The 21,566-nt window shown below is 43.4% G+C and overlaps 2 protein-coding genes across 5 annotated transcripts in view; both read left to right on the forward strand.

Annotated features, from left to right (window-relative positions):
- LOC148522938 (uncharacterized) overlaps window positions 1-11,393 on the forward strand; it is a 104,100-nt gene extending 92,707 nt beyond the window's left edge. The window contains exons 6-7 of the mRNA XM_088473573.1: window positions 10,173-10,295; window positions 11,268-11,393. Coding sequence (XP_088329699.1) covers window positions 10,173-10,295; window positions 11,268-11,393 — 249 coding nt within the window. The remainder of the gene's footprint in view (window positions 1-10,172; window positions 10,296-11,267) is intronic.
- Window positions 1-21,566, forward strand: part of LOC148522939 (membrane-spanning 4-domains subfamily A member 4A-like) — a 143,537-nt gene that overhangs the window by 22,701 nt on the left and 99,270 nt on the right. For 3 of the 4 annotated variants that reach the window (XM_088473574.1, XM_088473577.1, XM_088473575.1), the window contains exon 1: window positions 11,349-11,430. The exons of the other annotated variant lie outside the window; for it this stretch is intronic. In XM_088473574.1, the coding sequence (XP_088329700.1) occupies window positions 11,403-11,430 (28 nt within the window). In that variant the 5' untranslated portion in view covers window positions 11,349-11,402. Of the gene's footprint in view, window positions 1-11,348; window positions 11,431-21,566 lie in introns of those variants that run through there. 4 annotated transcript variants of the gene reach the window in all.

Genomic DNA, 21,566 nt, shown 5'->3' on the forward strand with positions numbered 1-21,566 from the left:
TTGGTACGCAATATAGCGAGGGCCTGCTATTTTGAGTGACAGAATGAGGCGTATGTGGGTGGTAACAGGGGAAGGTGCTTGAAAACGGGGAGTGGAGATCCGAACGCAGGCGTGCTTAAAGGTCAAAACGGGCGTTTTAAGGGAGTGCATATTTAATACAGCAGCGTCATTGACCACGTCACTTGTTTTTCTTTAACTCAGAACTGCTCGCAAAATAGCGGTTGAAAACACCAACCACAAGAATAGCGAGCAGTTCATACGCTGTACGATGTACTCGATTAATCTAATAAATAGCGGACATGACGTATGGTGCGTGCGGCCAGGGGGCGTTTTTATCAAAAAAACGAGCGTATGTTTTGCTCGCTCGTTCAGACTTAGAGGTGGGAACAGACTGCAATTTGCGAACGGATCATTTGAATAGCCACCCCTTGTTTTTGAACGAACGACCACAAATAGCGAACGGCTCTGAATCAGGCCCCTTGTCACATGCAGTGAGTACTCAAGCTGTGCATGCCGCAGTGACTAATTTATGCACGGCCATGCAACGTTGTTCAAATGGACAGGCACACCTGCGTTTCTACAACCACTCCCCCAAACGCTGGCATCCTGTCACTCACTCTGCGATGGAGTTCTTTCTGCATGAGTGATGGCAGTAAGATCGCAATGCTAACTCACGAAAGCACACTGCAGTGCATACATAACTACAAATAAAGACACAGACACCAAAGCTTGGCTAAAAAAGGTCACAGCTTTTATTTAGAATTTAATTAATCAACCTAACCAGGGTGGCAAAGAGACACTGCAGACTGAGTTCTAGCTTTTATCTTACTCAAAACACTCGGGAGACGATTAACACGTCCCCCCTTCTAGACGCACTTAAGCTGTGAATGTCCCACGTCCCGCCTGGGCCAATCCAAGGTGCTTTGCACAAAAGTGCCCAAGTCCCCTCACATGGAGCAGAACAAATTCACCATGGACATCGAGGGCAAGTGCCCCCACAGTTATTTTGTGCCCAATAATGCCACTGAGCTGCAGCATACTCCCACCATGCTGTGTCTCACCTAATTGGGAATAAACAAGGTCAATGCCCAACAAAATAACAGTAGGGATGGTGGATTACGAGAATCCTGCAAAGAGACTGTTCCCATGCAAAAGCTCCCATATATAGACTGATCTAACCAGTCCCCCAAACTAAATGACTGGACCCTGGTACCAGCTGACCGCACTCACAACTGATAGTAACTTACCAAGCAATAAGGCTGTCATTAACCAAAACCAGTCATTAAAAACCAGTAATCTTACATCTCCTCAATTCTATTCATATTTCGTCTACCATACACGGGGGATGACTAACACATCCCCCCTTCTAGACGCACTTAAGCTGCAATGGTCCCACTTCCTTCCTGGGCCAATCCGAGGCACTTCACACAAAAGTGCCTGGGTCCCCTCACACGGAGCAGGACAAATTCACCATGGACATTGAGGGCAAGTGCCCCTACAGTTATCTTGTGCCCCATAAAGCCAATGAGCTGCAGCGTACTCCAGCCAAAGCCAGGCCCTAACAGAGACTGGCCCGCCACCCAAACGAAACTACCTAAGAAAAGAAAGCAAATCCTGCACAAACAGACTCATACCCAGACCATTCAAATGCACACCGTCAGGATGAAAAAAACGTACCAGATCACCCACCAAAAAGCCATGACTTATGACCAAGCCACCTATAGATGCGACATGCTTAGCCACTGCTACATTCGCCTTCCTCTGTTCTCTATCCAAAGCACCAAACTATCTCACCCCTTTCCACGTCAAAAGGGGAATCATCTCTGACCACACAATCTGTACAGTCAGCAATTACACGCGAATCGTATCTAAAATCTCACACAAACACACACTCAATTCCACCCCTTTCAGATGACCGACGTCATTCCCACCAATATGTAGAACCAACCAGTCGGGCATTCCCCATTATGCCACAGAGGAAACAATCAGCGCCAACACAGCTTCCACACACAAACCTCTCACCCCAATCCAACACACCTTCTGACCACCAAGTGACAAACCACCACTTCGACCTGAGACATGCCTTTCAGCTCAAAAAATATATGAGTGGCCTACTAGCCACACCTGCCCATCTTCCTTCGCCAAAGAGTGTGGAAAGAAGAAACCCTGGCCATGAGAAACCACACCAAACCTGAATCAAAACAACACAACGTTTATAACACATAGCAACTAATTAGCAGGGATGCATAAAGGGGGGAAAAACAGGAACCCGAGTGAAGAAAAACTAAAAAACCTACCCGTGAACCAAATTGGGCCAGATAATGGCTCCTGGGAAGAAAAATAAAAAAATCCCTTCACACCCCTAATTGTTTGAATGCTAGCTGTTCAACGATTGGCAGGTAAGCAACATTTTCGGGTTGTCACAAGGTGCGCACCTACAACTTATCGCAGTGAACATATTATAACTCGCTGACTTCCAATGCCCCACCATCTGAATAGCCGCAGGAGATGCCCCTGCAAGCACTGTGCAAGTAGCTGCCCCTATTCAAAACAAATGGGTGCCGTAAGCTGAATGATCTAAACCTAACTCTGCTAAACCTCATTTAAACACTGCAGCAAAATGAATCTTTGTGAGAGGCATTGAATCAATATGAGACTGAGACCCCCCAACTGGGCATACACTCATATACTGAGATGCTAAATTAACTGGAAAAATATTCCTATCCTGCTGCTGGGCAAGAGTAACCCATTTCCCCCTACCTGTCTGGTCCATTTCAGAGAAGTGAAGTTTGCAAAGTACTGCCAAATCTCTAAACAAAATGTCCTTAAACAACAGCCCAGAGGACACAGGTGCTTTATTTACCACCACTAATTTGCTAACCCTAAAAGCTCCAAAAAATGGTGCAGAAAAAGCCAAACGAAAAAGAGAGGCCTCAAACATGTCAGAAGCCACCTTCTCCATAACTGTAAGCAATGCTGCCAAAAGCTGGGTGACAATAAGCTGACGTGAATCAGCATGACCGGGAGCCTCCTTCACCCAACCCTTCAGAGCCTTAACCAGAATAAAAGAATTGGTTGGGTTGTGTAGACATTAGCCTGCAAAAGAAGGAGAAGGAAACTCCCGCCAGCACCTACCCAAGTAAGCCCTGGACCTCCTTTGCTGATACCTCTCCCAAACAAAGGAGGAAACCAACTCCTTTGGAGACTTACCCTACAAATCTGGGCACGTGCAGTGAGCGATCCACCATCCACCATGCTGCTGAGTACTTGCGGAAAGTTGATGGAGCGAGTGATTGCAGCGCCAAAACCTCTAAGCCGGCCTGATGATCTGCCACACAAACAGGGTACACATCAAATCAACAGCAAAGGCGACAGTGCAAGAGCCCAAAAACGCTCAAATTGAAAATGAGACAATGCATCTGCGATCTCGTTAGCACCTGGAACATGGCGAGCTCGAAATCGAATATTGGCTTCTAAACAGTGCAAAATTAAATGACAAAGTAATCGCAAGACTAACGGAGAGGACGATCGGTGGTTGTTGATGGCGTTAGCCACCCCCAGATTGTCACACCAAAATATCACATGCCGGTTACTCAGTCGAATGGACCAGAGTTCCACTGCATCAACAATTGGGAATAGTTCCAACAACAACAAATTACTCATCAGGCCTCACGCCAAACTAAAGGCCAGGAAGCAGCGCACCATTCCCCATTGAAAAAGGCACCAAAACCAGACGATCCAGCCGCATCAGTAAAAAGCTGCAATGACCCATTTGCCACCGGAGGAGCCGGCCAAATCCATTCACAATTGAATTGAACAGAAACTTGGCCCAAACACGAAGATTATCTTTTATCTCCGCTGACAAACAAACATTATGATGCGGCCGTCTCGACCCAGTCATGGCCCTCTCCAAATTCCTACAGAAAACTCTGCCCATGGGAATTATATGACAAGCAAAATTAAAAGAACCTAGTAGCGACAGTACTGCGTGCAATCTCATCATCTCTACTGCTAAGCAATTCGCAATTTGCTCAAGCAACCTGCCCACTTTGTCACTCAGCAACCTACAACAACCCACATCCGTGTCTATTTCAATACCCAAATACAATAGACAAGAAATGGGAACTTCCATCTTATCATGCGTAATGGGAAACCCTAAAATACAGAAAAGAGTCTGTGCGGAAAAGAGGAGGTTTGAACAGACGTCGCTCTCTCCTGGACCTATAAAAAGAAAATCATCCAAATAGTGTGCCACGCCCGCCTGTCCAGTGCCGGCATGAACACACCAGCGAAGAAAGGTACTGAATTTCTCAAAATAGGCACAGGACACCGCACAACCCATCGGCAAACATTTGTCGATGAAGTAACTGGAATCCAACTTAAATCCCAGGAACTGCATTGCATCTGGGTGTAACGGCAATAAACGTAAAGCTGACTCAATATCTAATTTAAAAAAAAAGGAATTTGCCCCCCAGCACACTGCAGCTAAATCAAAAATACTTGAATCCTACATGATAATAGAAATTCAGAGGTATTGGTTACATACATTTGCAAATATATGAATTAACCGAGAAGCAAGGCACCCCCAAAAATTCCAGCCAAGGACCATCCCCAGTGCATCACCTTTTTTCCCCTTTTCATGTGATGCCCTGGGGATGGTCCTTGGCTGGAATTTTTGGGGGTGCCTTGCTTCTCGGACATGAACCCCTTAATGTTAGGGACGCTGGTATAGAGGAGCCTTGACGTCGGCCCAGCGCTTATTCATATATTTGCAAATGTATGTAACCAATACCTCTAAATTTCTATTATCATGTAGGATTCAAGTATTTTTGATTAAGCTGCAGTGTGCTGGGGGCAAATTCCTTTTTTTTGTGTTCAGTGTAAACCCCGCCCTTTACAAGCACCTGTAGTATATAATTAAGCTGATTGAGCAACTACCATATTTTTTGCTTGCAGTTTGGAGGCATGAAGGGAGTCAGCATTAGGAGGAGGTGCTGATTCTTATAGTGCCATGTGGAGGTTTTTTGGGGTACCTCCAAGGTAAGTTAGCTCTCAGCTCATACATGTACTGTTATCATGCAGTACACCAATTTGTAATTATATGACCCAGAGTGGGTGCTACTATTATGTAGCAATAATTATTTTGGGGTGAGCGTTTGGGAGTGGGGCCCCCGGGTTTGTTCTAGCTGGACCTTACTCATTGCATCACCACTTAATTCACATAGAATATTTTTTCACTTCTCTATTCGTTTGTATATTATTTATGTCATTTTAATTCTTTTACATTTCATTAACACTTATTGATTTATCTTTACACATCTATTTTACACTTCACTATCACCTTTTTTCCCCTTTTCATATGATGCCCTGGGGATGGTCCTTGGCTAGAATTTTTTGTTGTGCCTTGCTTCTCGGACGTGAACCCCTTAATGTTAGGGACGCTGGTATAGAGGAGCCTTGACGTCGGCCCAGCGCTTATTCATATATTTGCAAATGTATGTAACCAATACCTCTGAATTTCTATTATCGTGTAGGATTCAAGTATTTTTGATTTTGTTGCAGTGTGCTGGGGGCAAATTCTTTTTTGTGTTCAGTGTAAACCCCACCCTTTACAAGCACCTGTAGTATATCATTAAGCTGAATGAGCAACTACCATATTTTTTGCTCTCAATATCTAATTTTGCAAGCTGTGCGCCATGCCCAAAACTGCGAACTAAACCCAAACCTCGTCGAAGCCTTGATATTCCACTCTACAAAAACTATCCGGTATGGCATCATTAACCGAACAACCCAGCGGATATGACAGGTGTTGAATTAAATGAAACTCACCTTGTGCCTTCTTGGGCACCACACCCACTGGAGACATATAAAGGTCCTGCAAATGAGGATCAGGGAAAGGACCCTTAATCCTCCTCAGCAGCACCTCCATCTCCACCTTGACCTGCAAAACTTCCGGGTAGTCCCTAGCCGATCGCAAGTTCCGGGGGGCTTTGACCCATAAAGGACCTATTATTGGCAGAAGAAAACTGAACGAAAAACCTTCTAACAAAAACAAAGCGTCCTCCCTGTGAGGATATAACTCCAACCAGTGAGCCAGCACAGCTAGACAAATAGGGAAATTAGCTTTAGGCAGCTCCTTTTGACCCTTCACTACTATCCTTGGTGGCTCCAGCAGACCCTCGATGGCAATCCTTGGCCGGATGCTCTCCTCCACAGAGACGACAGGAGTGGCGAAAATTACAGGATGACCCCCGCTTACACTGGGAGTCATTAAAGGCAAAACATTTGCCCCTCATCACTCCTGTCACCCCTTGCCTCCTGGCAGGATAGCCCTTGCGAGGAGGCATCGCATCCAAGGGGGTCCGACACTGCTGTGACACCTCTAACCACACCTCCACATCTTTTGCTCCAAAAGAAATAATCAGACTACCGTCATGCTTCCTTCTAAATTGCACATCATATTCATGCCAAGGCCCGCAAACAAATATGTCAAGGACCAAAAAGATATATTTCACTATGTTCACATGTTCATCCACCTGCGTCTCCAAATAGCATGCTGCGAATATCAGCATGCCCTTCAACCAACTGGTGAAACTACAGAAAGCCTCTTCACCAATACCCCCTGCCTTCTTAGCTTGACTAAAGGCCTTTTTCATATCATTGGTGAGTGAAAAGAAGTCGACAAATTTCCCTTTTCAAATTCTCCCCCTCACACTATTGCACAAACCGTGAAGTACAACGGTGTTCACACAATGAACTGAGGACCTGATTCAGAGCTGAACGCTCTGACCAGAGCGCTCGCTCTGAATCTGGGCCCTCCTCCATGAAAATGGAGTGGCCTCCTGGTGCTCGTATAGCTGTGGGTCACCACCCACATCATATGCAAGCAGCCAAAAAGATGGTCACGATGGTCTTGACCATCGCGACCATTGGACTTGCGATGGAGACCCTGCGGTAGGGTCTCCCTGCCGCAAGCCCTGGAGTGATTTTGGCTCTATCAGAGCCAAAATCACTCCCACTGACATCACTAGTGATGTCAGTGGGGCCGGCTTCAGTCTGACAGGCACGCCCGCGGCACGCCCACCAAAGGGGGTGTGCTGTCACTCAACATCGACTGCACGCCCCCTTTGGTGCGAGACCCGGAGTGATGGAAAGCCCGTCGCTCATCGGGTCTCGCGCATGCGCACTGGGGAACATCGACCCGCTTGCGAGCATACTGCCGCTCGTGAGTGGGTCTGAATGGCCCCCTGGATCAGCACCTGTTGCTCAGCAATCACACCTTGTGTATTCGCACTACCTGACTTCTTGGCTAGACGCCTCTCAACCATTCTAGCTATCTTACGTGGGCATGCAGGGGAACCAGAAAAATTAGAAGAAAAGGAAGAATCAGAAAATGATGAACAAGACAAATCATGCTCAGCAGCACCAGAAGGACCTGGAACCACTTCCTCGATTTCTTCACTCGTAGTAGCTGAAGGTTCGCCAGCCAGGACCGTTTCCACGCGCATGGGATCAGTAGAAAACAACGGGTCACTTGAAGGAGTATCTTCTGCCATCCCATTACCTGCAACTGGAGCAAACTGGTGAGCCACAGAGCTAGAAGGCACTCCCACTGGAGCGGGGGGATTGGCCATGGGGGAAGGCGGGAGGAAGGGGTGGGGGCACTGTTAACAAACAAGCTGGTGGAACCAGCCTGAGGCCGAATGTCAGGGGCACACTGGTGAGGTTTGACTATCCATAACAGGCAGCGGGGGACAGAGCGGAAGCCATCGATGAAGCTTGTTGTAAGACTGGCATTTAGGGGTAAGAAAATTGCGGATGATACCCCAGGTAAGGGTAGGACCCAAAAGTGGGCGCAGCATAGGTAGGATAAAAGGGGGCAGAAGATACTACTTAGGAGGAAGCTTGACCCCAGGAAGGGCTGGCCACTGAAAAGGGCTGTGCATTGTAAATGGAAGGAGGGGCTATGGTAGCAGGGAACCAGGGGGACTGATAAGGGTTAGGGTGTAGAGCACCCATAGTCCCTGCAACATTTTGTCCTGTCATCCAAGGTGTAGGGGAAATATGTGTGACTATTGGGCTGTGTGACTGCCTACTTGTCACAGGGGAAAAACTCACCAATATGGCCGCCGGGGTTAACATGGCTTCTGGGCCCGCCATACTGACCAGGCCGCCGGGACCACCTGCTCCCTGGGGACTGAATACTACTGGCCCCATGTGACCCGCAACGCTAACCGCCGGCGGGTCTGTTGCAGAGTGACCAGTGGGAGCCATGAGCATCAGCGCTCCCGCGTGGTGCAGTGGAAGTGACTGCCGCCACGTGTATCTGCAGCTCCAGCAAGGAGCGTCCATCGTATGCTCCCACCATAGCCGCATCAATAGGATGCCGGGCCAGGGGAAAGGAGCAGCTGCCAGGTGGTTCCCCCAAGGGAGCAACCCCCGCCGGCACCACGGGACCCACAAGGGGCACCAGGAAGGCAAGGAAGGCCGCAGCGGTGTCCCCAGATGGAGGCACACCCGCCGGGGCTGGGGCTGTTGTCAGTGTGGTAAGTGTCTGGCCTGGAGAAGGTATAGGTGGAGAAGGTGGACACGGAGAGAGAACGGGGGGAGGAAAGGGGAATGGGCGGACGTGCTAGGGGAGAGCTGAGGGGTTTGACATAATCAGCCAACTGGCGGGTGGGGGGGAGCAGAGCGCAGGGGACAAGACTTGCTGAAGTTACACATTCTAAATTCTGAAATAGGGAAATAGCAAATACTGTAGCTAAACTACAGGGGATAATAGATACTCGGCCTGATCCTGGGTTATGAGAATCCTGCAAAGAGGCTTTTCCCATTCAAAGCGCTCCCATATATAGACTGATCTAACCACTCCCCCAAACTATATTACTGGCCCCTGGAACCAAATGACCACACTCACAACAGATAGTAATTTACCCAGCAACAAGGCTGCATTAACCAAAACCAGTCAATAAAAACCAGTAATCTTACATCTCCTCAATCCTATTCATATTTTGTCTACCATTACCATTGTTGTTTGCAGCAACTATTTACCGCAGTGTGATTGATGATCAAGGAGCATTTGGGGGAGGTAATGGGGGAGCTTTGGCAAAAATGCAAGTGTGTGAAGACCCTATGCAATAAAAATGGCTCCGGGATCTCAGTACTGTCCATCTGGCCATCCTGCACAGCCATAGGGTTACTCAGGAGGATTATTATTGTCTTTGTAATTGCAGATGTTTGAATTTGCAAAGGTGCCAGTGGACATCTCAAGACAAATCTAGATATCTGCGATATATACATATTTTCACACAGACGCTGCATACAAATTTGCAGCTGCAGAAGCATTAGCATACTATACATCTCTGAATCCGGCCCTTAGACTGCACAAGAGAAATTAGCAGTGAGTCTTCCCATTACTTACACTTGCTTCTGCAGCCACAGTGCGAGTGACAGACACATCCCTCACATTGTCACTCACACTTTTACTCTTTAGTATTCTGGTCACCACTAGCTGAAATAATTCTCTAAAGTGATCATAGAAAAGATTTGTAAAGACTGATCCAGATGGGCTAGGTTTTCCAGATATCACTTTCATTTGTAGATCCCTGGTTGACACATTCAAAGGCTTGTGGGCAAAATTGTAACATAATTATTCATGGGGGTTTTGTGGTTTACCTGACCAAAGGGTTTAAGAGAGGAGGATCCATGGATGAATCAGGCAGAGCAGCACAGATAAAATAGTACTAAGTACTTACATTCTCCTATGACAGGAGGTTGGGGGAGAGTATGATTAGGTTCAGAATCCTCTCCTTGGATTGGGGAATGCATAGAGTGTGCCAGGTTCAGGATCTTCTCCTTAAGCAGCCAGATTCACTGGGAGGAGAAGAAATGATGTGTTTGGGTGTCAGACAGCCAGTGAGAGCTGGGAGGGTTCTCACTATTGAAAATTTGTTCTGGACAAACACATCAGGATTATACTATAGATGACCAGCTTGTATCATACTAGATAATGATAAAGAAATTATGTTCTTGCTTTCTTCTGAAGGCAACATATACCATGGTTCAGTTGTAATAATGATAATCACGGAACTGTGGTGGAACTCTAAATTAGAATTGATGCATGAATTACAACTTTAATTTAAATATTATTTATATTGACTTTGTTTTCACAGGTCACTGGATATGTTGTTGAATCTCTTCTCCTTGTGACAAATTTACTGCTGGTCTCTGTGTCTTTTTCTGTCTCCATTTGTGGATGTTGTTCTCTATTACGTTTACCACAAAATCATTCCCAGGTAAGAGAAGGATGGATGAGAGTGCAAAAGTGACACCAAGTGTTGTCACTAGAGAATGTGCCTAGAGATGCCACTTGCTGGGGATGGCAGTGAAATGCTTGTTCTATTACTGTCAGTGTGATAGCAAAATATTTCCATTATAAAGCACCGTATTCTATCTTGAGTGTGAATGTGGAAGGATAGGACACGTTACCATACAGTGGAAATATTTTGAAGATACAGGAAAAAGGATAGACCAATCAGCGTGTGCCCAGATCTGGGGTCTGGCCAATCAGTAGATGTGCCTGCAGGTGCAAGGTACGTAAGACTGGCATCTCTCTGACTGGGCTGCAGGAGCAGTTTGATATGTGACCCATCCTCACTCCACTCAAGATGTCACCAGGGGGTATATTTACTAAAGTGCATTTTTTAGAAGTAGAGATTCTACCTATTATCTTCTAGAAGGTGCTAGATAAATGTTAAGTAGAATCTGATTGGTTGCTATGTGCAACATCTCCACTTCTATAAACCCGCACCACACACCCTGTACCCATTTAGTTTTTAAACTTACCTGTCCTATGTCTTCAGACACAGAGAAGCAAAAATCACAGGGAAAACGGTGGTGGCCATTTTCCCAGTGTCTTGCACATGCGCAGTACTGCTGTCCCTGGGAAAACGGCGTGGGCGCCATTTTCCCGGAGATTCATGCATGCACAGTAGATTCTGGCACTAAGCCAGAAGCTACTGCTCCCGCTGGCCGCCGTGAAACCGCTACAGAGTGGAGGGGGTCTGGTCTGCACACGGACCCCTCCTCTCTTAAAAATCCCCTGCATCCTACTCCTCAGAAGGATGGAGGGAGAAGAATATGTGGTAAGCTGCACGCATGCAAGCAGGCGAGTTGGGTCACAGATCGTGCTAACACAGTAAGCAGTCCTTTTTTACTATGGGAATATTAATGTATGGTTTGATATAATTTGTTATCTCTGCTCGCAGATCTATTTGATACAGACTGATGTTTTGGCTTCCATGAACCCTTCTACAACAATTCCAGCATTTCCTCCACCTCCACAACCGCCACGATATACAGCCGAAAATGTTACAGCTGGACCAGCAACATAATTGTGTTAAATGTACCTGCCAACTGCACACAGAGGAGGTAGATTCTGTGAACTGAGACAATATATTTATAATTCAGCCTATTAACTCGCTAGTAACCAATGTCTGATGTGTGTTGGTCATTCGGGCCTTGGTGATGTCACTGGACCCTTGAAGGCTGTATTCTCATTATGGTTCATCTCACAAAATGGAGAACAAACAGAAAAGGAAAAACTCTGTGTTGTGAGCACTCTTAGGTATTATACAAAGATTAATAAGTAACTTTTAATCAGTAACAAAAATACATAAAATGCAAGCCCTACACACGCTACTAAAGAAAGTAGTGGGGACACATGTAAGTAGAAAAATGCTTATGATATACCACTAAATATATCTAGACATACACATATATTGGGTACATACATACATTTAAGATAGGATGAACAGCTCCTTCTGGATATACAATTAATTACCAATGAAGAGCAGATAGCTGCATGAGCATAGCAATAAGCTCTGATTTCTAACAATTCAAAGTTGATAGAGTATATAGATTAAATAAATCAGCACCTGGCGAAATATCAAGTGGAATAACATTCATACCATGTCAAAACCAATCATAATGTCATAATGGTATAGACAGTCAGTATTCAAAATATAGAAGCATCACATAGCATTCCTTGATAACCTCAAGATGAAATAAAAAATATAGTCAGGAGACAACAAGATTGCTGCCAATAACTCAAATAGTTCCCACCTGGCCTAGGTCATCTGTGAGAACATAAGAGCTAATGACATGCGTTGACCCTTAGAATATAAAGAGTGAATGGTACATTTCTCAGAATAAGTCTCAAATCCCCGGACGTCTTACTTGTGCATAGGACGTGCAGTGAAAGGACCGATTATCTGAGCTAGTCACCACTCGATAAGAAAAATGCAATAGTGTGAGAATATTTATTGATCGTCCGAAGATGTCAATATATTACATTATGTGCAAAATCGTAATAACAGATTTGTATCATCCAAATAAATAAGAAATATCAGAAAAGCAAGGGAAAAAGAACCGATACCCCCAGTTCTACCACTACTCATTTAGTCCAAGGCCATTGATGAGAGGTGTGACATGGGGGGACAGTTATACCCTCTGAAAATAAAGAGTGAGTGATACGTTACTCAGATGTTCCTTTCTGCTTTCTGATGTCATGCTCTCGGCATCAGACAACTGATGAGAGAAGTATTAGTCTGAGATTGTACCTAATCAGTCAGAGTGATTCAAAGTATAAGACTAAATAATTATAGCTGCTATTGAGTAAATATTGAATATAGTATAAATGTATAGTAATTTTGTTAACACAATCATTAGATCGACAAATACCCATTAAAGTAAAATGCACATCCAAAGTTTGAATGTTGCGTGTGCTAATAGTATGGGTATAGTACTAATATCCATAGGACACTCTTTGTCTGGTGATATTAAGTGCTTCCACAAGGTATTCACTTCAATGGATCACATATTAGTGAGGGAAACACTGTAGCAGGCAAATCTCGTGTGTCTGCTGGATAATGTAACAACTTGTAATGTAACAAAATCTCAATCCTCATATGTTCTCACAGGTAAGGGTATCCTGGTGTAAATTCCCTTAATGCTGTCTTGTGAGAACTTTTATATATAAGGGAAATATTAACCTTTACAAACATTGGTGTAAACTTGGAAACACCATAAGTAGCAGACAACAACAAAATCATGATCCTCTGTGGACATCATATACAGAGGTATATCCAAATATCAAATCACTGGTCTTATAAGCACTTATATATATAACAAATTGCTAAGCCATGCATACATTGATGTAAATTAAATTAATGTTATAAGTTGCAAACATTAGCAAAGTCGCGATCCTCTATAGAGATCATATATAGAGGTGTGTCCACATATCAGGACATTAATATGACTTCCCAAGAGAATACAGGATTGAGGATTTCTTTATAGATATGTACTCGGAGCAGCAGTACAACAAAAACTTCATTTAGTTTAAAGTGCATGTGATATTAGGGTAGAATACATCCCCCGATAAGTGTTAAAGGATGGAAAGATTATCCATACCAGTTTACAAAATTAAAGACATGGTGGTATATCAAATAAAGGTCATACAATTAGACATAAAGGAAAGACACATATCTGAATACCAACTGATAGTAGTCGGGTCCCGTGCTGCGCAGCCACGGGCACCCTTCCTGTTTGCCGACGCGCGTTTCGCCAATGGCTTGTTCACGGAGAGGACAGCTGTTATGTGTAAATTTTGTAAACTGGTATGGATAATCTTTCCATCCTTTAACACTTATCGGGGGATGTATTCTACCCTAATATCACATGCACTTTAAACTAAATGAAGTTTTTGTTGTACTGCTGCTCCGAGTACATATCTATAAAGAAATCCTCAATTCTGTATTCTCTTGGGAAGTCATATTAATGTCCTGATATGTGGACACACCTCTATATATGATCTCTATAGAGGATCGCGACTTTGCTAATGTTTGCAACTTATAACATTTATTTAATTTACATCAATGTATGCATGGCTTAGCAATTTGTTATATATATAAGTGCTTATAAGACCAGTGATTTGATATTTGGATATACCTCTGTATATGATGTCCACAGAGGATCATGATTTTGTTGTTGTCTGCTACTTATGGTGTTTTCCAAGCTTACACCAATGTTTGTAAAGGTTAATATTTCCCTTATATATAAAAGTTCTCACAAGACAGCATTAAGGGAATTTACACCAGGATACCCTTACCTGTGAGAACATATGAGGATTGAGATTTTGTTACATTACAAGTTGTTACATTATCCAGCAGACACACGAGATTTGCCTGCTACAGTGTTTCCCTCACTAATATGTGATCCATTGAAGTGAATACCTTGTGGAAGCACTTAATATCACCAGACAAAGAGTGTCCTATGGATATTAGTACTATACCCATACTATTAGCACACGCAACATTCAAACTTTGGATGTGCATTTTACTTTAATTGGTATTTGTCGATCTATTGATTGTGTTAACAAAATTACTATACATTTATACTATATTCAATATTTACTCAATAGCAGCTATAATTATTTAGTCTTATACTTTGCATCACTCTGACTGATTAGGTACAATCTCAGACTAATACTTCTCTCATCAGTTGTCTGATGCCGAGAGCATGACATCAGAAAGCAGAAAGGAACATCTGAGTAACGTATCACTCACTCTTTATTTTCAGAGGGTATAACTGTCCCCCCATGTCACACCTCTCATCAATGGCCTTGGACTAAATGAGTAGTGGTAGAACTGGGAGTATCGGTTCTTTTTCCCTCGCTTTTCTGAAATTTCTTCTTTATTTGGTTGATACAAATCTGTTATTACGATTTTGCACATAATGTAATATATTGACATCTTCGGACGATCAATAAATATTCTCACACTATTGTATTTTTCTTATTGAGTGGTGACTAGCTCAGATAATCGGTCCTTTCACTCCACGTCCTATGCACAAGTAAGACGTCCGGGGATTTGAGACTTATTCTGAGAAATGTACCATTCACTCTTTATATTCTAAGGGTCAACGCATGTCATTAGCTCTTATGTTCTCACAGATGACCTAGGCCAGGTGGGAACTATTTGAGTTATTGGCAGCAATCTTGTTGTCTCCTGAGTATATTTTTTATTTCATCTTGAGGTTATCAAGGAATGCTATGTGATGCTTCTATATTTTGAATACTGACTGTCTATACCATTATGACATTATGATTGGTTTTGACATGGTATGAATGTTATTCCACTTGATATTTTGCCAGGTGCTGATTTAATAAATCTATATACTCTATCAACTTTGAATTGTTAGAAATCAGAGCTTATTGCTATGCTCATGCAGCTATCTGCTCTTTATTGGTAATTGATTGTATATCCAGAAGGAGCTGTTCATCCTATCTTAAATGTATGTATGTACCCAATATATGTGTATGTCTAGATATATTTAGTGGTATATCATAAGCATTTTTCTACTTACATGTGTCCCCACTACTTTCTTTAGTAGCGTGTGTAGGGCTTGCATTTTATGTATTTTTGTTACTGATTAAAAGTTACTTATTAATCTTTGTATAATACCTAAGAGTGCTCACAACACAGAGTTTTTCCTTTTCTGTTTGTTCTCCATATGATTATGACTCTAGTGAGCACCACCACTGCCCTTATATATTCATTTTAGATGTGTTCTAATTCATTTACAATATAGTGGTCCTATTATCCTTAGATAAAATCTCTCTCAATAGTCTGTGCGACGATATCCCCCCTTTTCCCCTTTCCCTGTTTTCATTTCATCTCACAAAATGTCTGCTATCTCTGTGTGTAGATACAGTAATCAGAAAATGAAAGTTAAACCTCTAACCCCAGTGATTTTGTAATGATCTATTATAACTGAATGATAAATATTTGCAGAAATTACTAATTATTAGAGAAATGCGCCGACCCTCATGTTTTGGTTTTGGTTTTGGATCTGGATCTCCCCTGGTTTTCGATCTGGATTGGTTTTGGCAAAATCTCACCTCCGTGTTTTGTTTTCGTGTTTTGGTTTTGGATCTGGATTTTTTCTTAAAAAATAAAAAAACAGCTAAAATCACATAAAATTGGCTTTTTTTTTTGTTCCTACAGTATTAATAACCTCAATAACATTTACTTCCACTCGTTTCCAGTCAATTTTGACCACCTCACAGCTCACAAGGGGACCAAGAAGTGTGCTTTCCAAAAATAAATAAACAATTGACTTAAATAATGCTTTGCAAATCATATATAAAGGCATTTCCCAACCTGTATAGGGACATAAAAAAAAGCATAGGGCCTGATTTAGGCCCGCTCGCAAGGGCACAGCGCTCACAAGCGGGTTGATGGTCCCCGACTGCGCATGTGTGAGACCCGGCCAACGGGTCTCGTACCAAAACAGGGCGGCTGTCGATTGTGATTGACAGCTCGCCCCATTTTGGTGGCGGGCAGGGGGGTGGCTGGCCAAATGGAGGCATTCCCGAAGGAATGCCTGCCGTTTGGGGGCGGCCTCAGTAGTGAGCTTCCGGCTCTATTAGATCCGGAAGCTTACTTGGGCTTGCGATGGACGAGACCCTACCACAAGGGTCACATCGCAAGCCCGATGGTCGCGATGGTCACCCACAGCTTAGCGAGCGCCCAGGAGGCCAACACAAAAAAAAATAATGCCGCCCTGATTCAGAGTGAGTGCTCTGAAAGATCGTCCAGCTCTGAATCAGGGCCATAGTTAGTTAGTGGCCTTCATACTGCCATTGTTCCCACTGTCCACTTAACGATATGAGCTATATTGTGAGCAAGCGGAACATTTCAGACCTAAGGTTTAAGTATTACGTTGTGTCTGCGCCATGCCTGCTTGCTGGGAGTTGATTGTTTTGATCCCAGAAGGGGACCAGGAAGTGTGCTTTCCAAAAATAAATAGACAATTGACAAATAATCCTTTGCAAACCTTCTGTTCTGTAATGGAATTTCCCAACCTGTACAGGGACATAAAAAAAAAACAGAGTTAGTTAGTTAGTGGCCTTCAACTTGCCATTGTTCCCACTGTCCACTTCTCTTAGATATGTGAATGAATGTAGAAGGCCAAAAATTGGGTAGACCACATATGGCTGATTGATCAACCATGGCGACTGGATTAGTGTCATAAGGAAGAGGAGGCTGCAAACTAGGTGTCATGTTATGAGTTGGCCATATGGGGTATGTTGCTATTAAGGGATCAGGATCAGTGGACATATTATAGTTGTTGTTATTCTGGGTTGCCATCTCCTGAAGGGTGTTTACCAACAGACAGAGACTACCTACCTATCAGCTCAGGCATAGACACTTCCTGAGGAACAGAGCTCTGTTCTCTGGACGGAAGCCAAATAAGTGGGAGCCCCTGTTCCAAGTCCAACATCTGAAGCTCTTATCTCTCCACATCATCTATGATAGAAGAAAAAAAATGTCATTGGGGACATCTAGCTCCTCTTTCTGTACCCTGCTTACCCTTTTTGGACAGGAAGTCCAGGATGGATGGTTTGGAAGTAGAAGGCCTAGCAACAGACGGGGATGGTCGATATCAAGACCTGGTCCCCCCAGTGGGTGTAGTCTGGGAGGTATTGCTTAGCATGCAGGAAGCAGAATAAAAAAGGCCTCCATGTTGTCTGTGCTTACTATTCCGTATTTCAGTTTGCGATATAGGTAGGAATAAAGTCGGCTACAGAACACAGTGACAGAATCACTGGATATCTTAGTGCATTCAGGCCAAATACGATCCATGAATTCCCAGACAGATTCCGGACAGATGAATTCTTTGCTTGTAATAATCTTTGGCTATAACACCCACCTTTGCCAGGAATTACCAGACATTTTGAAGGCTGTAACTTTGAACTGCTTTATAGAAAACATGTGAATGAACCGTTCTACACTGCAGAACATGATGGAGAAATCCCTTGAAGTTCAGCACCTAGAGCATCTTTTTTCATGTTCTCTGAGGCCTCTCCTGATTGTAAAGAAAGATTCTCCACACTGAAGTCTTCCATTGTGACTTTTTAATGGTGATTTCAATGTTGTCCACTGTCTGAGATCCATCTCATCTGAGGGTTGTGTTTTCCCATGCAAATGAGACAATTCACATCCAGAAGGTGACTGTTTAGCTTTGCTGTCCATCTCTCTTTTGGCAAAATTAGGCTTTAGTTTTTTACAAATATAGGCTTTAGTTTTTTAGATTATATAACTTTATAAGCTGTTAGGATAACATTTCTGCTATGTTTAAGATTTAAAAAAAAAACTTTTCATAACCCAATAACTTAAAAAAAAAGTTTTCATTGGAATATTCATGCAGCCCCTTGACAGACAGCAGCATGCCGATGACAGGTGTGGCTGACATGCACACAAAAATAATTGTTTATTTATTATTTTGGCTTGCAGCCTCTCGTCAGACAGGAGCACAGCACACTTGCAAAGCTACGCCAATGACAGTGATAGCCAGGTGTAAAATTGATAATAAATTAATTTAAAAACAATTCATTGGGTGCAGCCCCTGGCTGTTAAATTGATCATAAATTAATTTAAAAACAATTCATTGGGTGAAACCCCTGGCTGTTAAATTGATCATAAATTAATTTAAAAACAATTCATTGGGTGCAGCCCCTGGCTGTTAAATTGATCATAAATTAATTTAAAAACAATTCATTAGGTGAAGCCCCTGGCTGTTAAATTGATCTTAAATTAATTTAAAAATAATTCATTGGTTCTTAAACCAACCATAACATTAATTTAAAATGTCAGTCAGCAATGCCCCAACCAGCACATAATGGATAGGAAAAAGGTGCACGATGGAATAGTCCTTGGGCCCTCCCACCCACCCTTATGTTGTATACAAAACAAGACAGTTTAACAAACCAATCATTTCAGTGACAAGGACTGCCAATTGAGGCTGAAATTATTGTTTTGTTAGGACGCCCCATAAAACAAGCTGATCCCATACACAAACTGGCTTTACATTACAAGTTGTCCTCATGCTCGTCCTCGTCATCCCCATCAGTGTGTAAATCCTCTCCTACAAGTAGTCTTCCACCTGGTCCCCTTATGAATACAATCCACTGACAGCAACAGCAATAGGCATAGTCATCAAGGATCCTTCTGAGGAATCATGGATAGGAGAGGAGTCAATCATGCATTGAATACCAACATTGGATGCAGCAGGACTACTCCTGATGATGAATGAGGATGTTGACGATGCAGGTGTTGGTGTTGGAGATCGAAGGTGCTTGGATCTCACAGAGAGGGAAAAGGCAGGTGACACTGGACTTGTTTCATTTTGAGTTTTGGAACTTGGCAACGTACACTTTGATATTTGATGAATGCGCTCCAAGTGACGTAACAAGGAGAAGGTTCCTAGGTGGTTTATGTCTCTCCCTCTACTCACTCTTTCATGGCAATGGGCACATATGGCTTGACAACTGTTGTCCGGATCGGGGTGGAAATAATTCCACACGTGAGAAGTGGATTTTTTTGTCTTTTGTCCTGGCATGACAACAATGGACTTTGGCTTTTTCAATCCATGGGCAACAGCAGTTGCCTTACTTACACAAAGGACATCCTCGGCAGCAACATACTCATCACCAACATCTTCATCATCAACATCCTCATCATCTTCAACTACCAAAATATCCTCCTCCTCCATGTACAATTCCACAGAAGAATCCTCAATGACTATGTGTGCAAGATGTTGACTGCCCTTCCTCACATTTACAGAGGGCACACAAATGTTGGAACTTGGAGGATCCTCCTGTACACTAGTATTTAGGTCGGGCTCACACATGGCAACCACAGACCCACTTGCACTCTCCTTGGGGATTTGTGATTTTGATTTCTCAGGGCACACAGTTGGTTTTCCAGGAGCTGTCATAACAACTTTCACATTTTTAATTGGACCACCACTACTACTACAAGCAGAAGGGCTATCAGCAGTCTTCATAAAGAAAGGCCAAGGCCTTATCCTTTCCTTTCCACTTTGTGTAGTGAATGGCATATTGCCAATTTTTTGTTTATCTAAAGATAAATATGATTTACATTTTTTTTCTTAACTTCAGTAAAACTTGCTTTACCATATCGATGGCGTGAGTTAAGCCCTGGGGCATGGGCTTTCCTAGAGGACGAGGAAGATGACGGCCTTGCACTGCTGGCGGAAGCTACAACATGTGGTTCTTGGCCTTGCTCTCCTGTCATGTGACAGCCCTCCATATTTTCTGCCGTTTTAAAGCAGTGTCACAAGCACCAATAGTGTAGCCAAGGTGCGGTTAAAAATTTCACACATGTGCAGTCGTGCGCGCACAAAAAAAATTAGAAATAAAGACAAATGATGATTTATATTTTTTGTCATATCCAGAAGAACTTGGGCCCAGAGCACCAATTAATCACGACTGGAGTTGGACAGTACAAGGTTGTTGAAACGTGCATTGCTGGCTGGCTCTTGTGCGCTACTGTGGTTAAGCCTAACGCCCACGAGCACACACAGAAGAAAAAAATATAACACACTTTTCTTTTTTATTTTTGTTTGGAGCACGACTATAGTTGGGCAGCACAAGGTTGCAACGTGCTTTGCTGGCTGGCTCTTGTGCGCTAATGCGGTTAAGCCTAACATGCACGCAAACAGAAAAATATAAAAGACACTTTGATTTTTCTTTTTTTGACTTTTTTTGGGGGGGTCCAGAACTTGAGCCCAGAAATGGACACAGCATAAGCCCAGGAAACAGCAGTCAGCCCAGATGGATCAGCAGACAGCACAGTGATAGTGACAGCACCATGACCAGAGACCAGAATAGATCAGCAGACAGCACAGTGATAGTGACAGCACCATGACCAGAGACCAGAATGGAACAGCACCAGCCCAGGACACAGCAGATAGCACAAGCACCTCTCCCAGCCCTATGTTACCCACCCTCCCTGTTCAGTCTCCACAACCGAAATGAAATGGTGTCCGTCGCATGGTCCTTTATATACTGCATTGATCATAGAGACTAAAGCTCGCGAATCACGAGATTTCAGACTCTATCGTTTTGCCTCGGTTTTGAGACCCGAGTAAGGCGGGAAACTCTGAGCCTGCTTGGATCTGACTCGGATCTGCTTAATTCAGGTGGTTTCGGATCTCTGAAATCCGAAGACACTCATCTCTACTAATTATAGTCCGATTTAGAGTCACATTAAACTGCAACTTTGCACACAGGCACAAATGCAGCCATACAATTCCAATTCTGTGGCTATATTTTAAGTTGTATCTCACTTAAGATCAGCTGCGTCCACCCAGCCCACCCTTCAATGACTGACCCCCTCTGATCGGGCAGCTGCACAGCGCAGCAGCTTAGTGATGGTGGCCATCCTACCCTGCTCTTCAATAGTCTGTCGGGGTTCAATGTGGGTTTTTTTTCTGTGGGGAGCCAAAGTGTTTTATTATTTTCTTGTTCGTCTACACATGTGTCTGAGTTGCAGTGCAGATACAGATGAATTAGTGTACTAGAAATGTGTTGGGTGTTCCTAGGCGATTACAGGAGGTTGACTATAGAGATGCTGAATTGCACATATTGGAGGTCATACTTAGATAGATGATTTACACCTAGGGCTGTTGAAAGTTCCAAT

Source organism: Taudactylus pleione, unplaced genomic scaffold (genome assembly GCF_031769625.1).
Source record: "Taudactylus pleione unplaced genomic scaffold, aTauple2 ptg000136l, whole genome shotgun sequence".
NCBI lineage: Eukaryota > Metazoa > Chordata > Amphibia > Anura > Myobatrachidae > Taudactylus > Taudactylus pleione.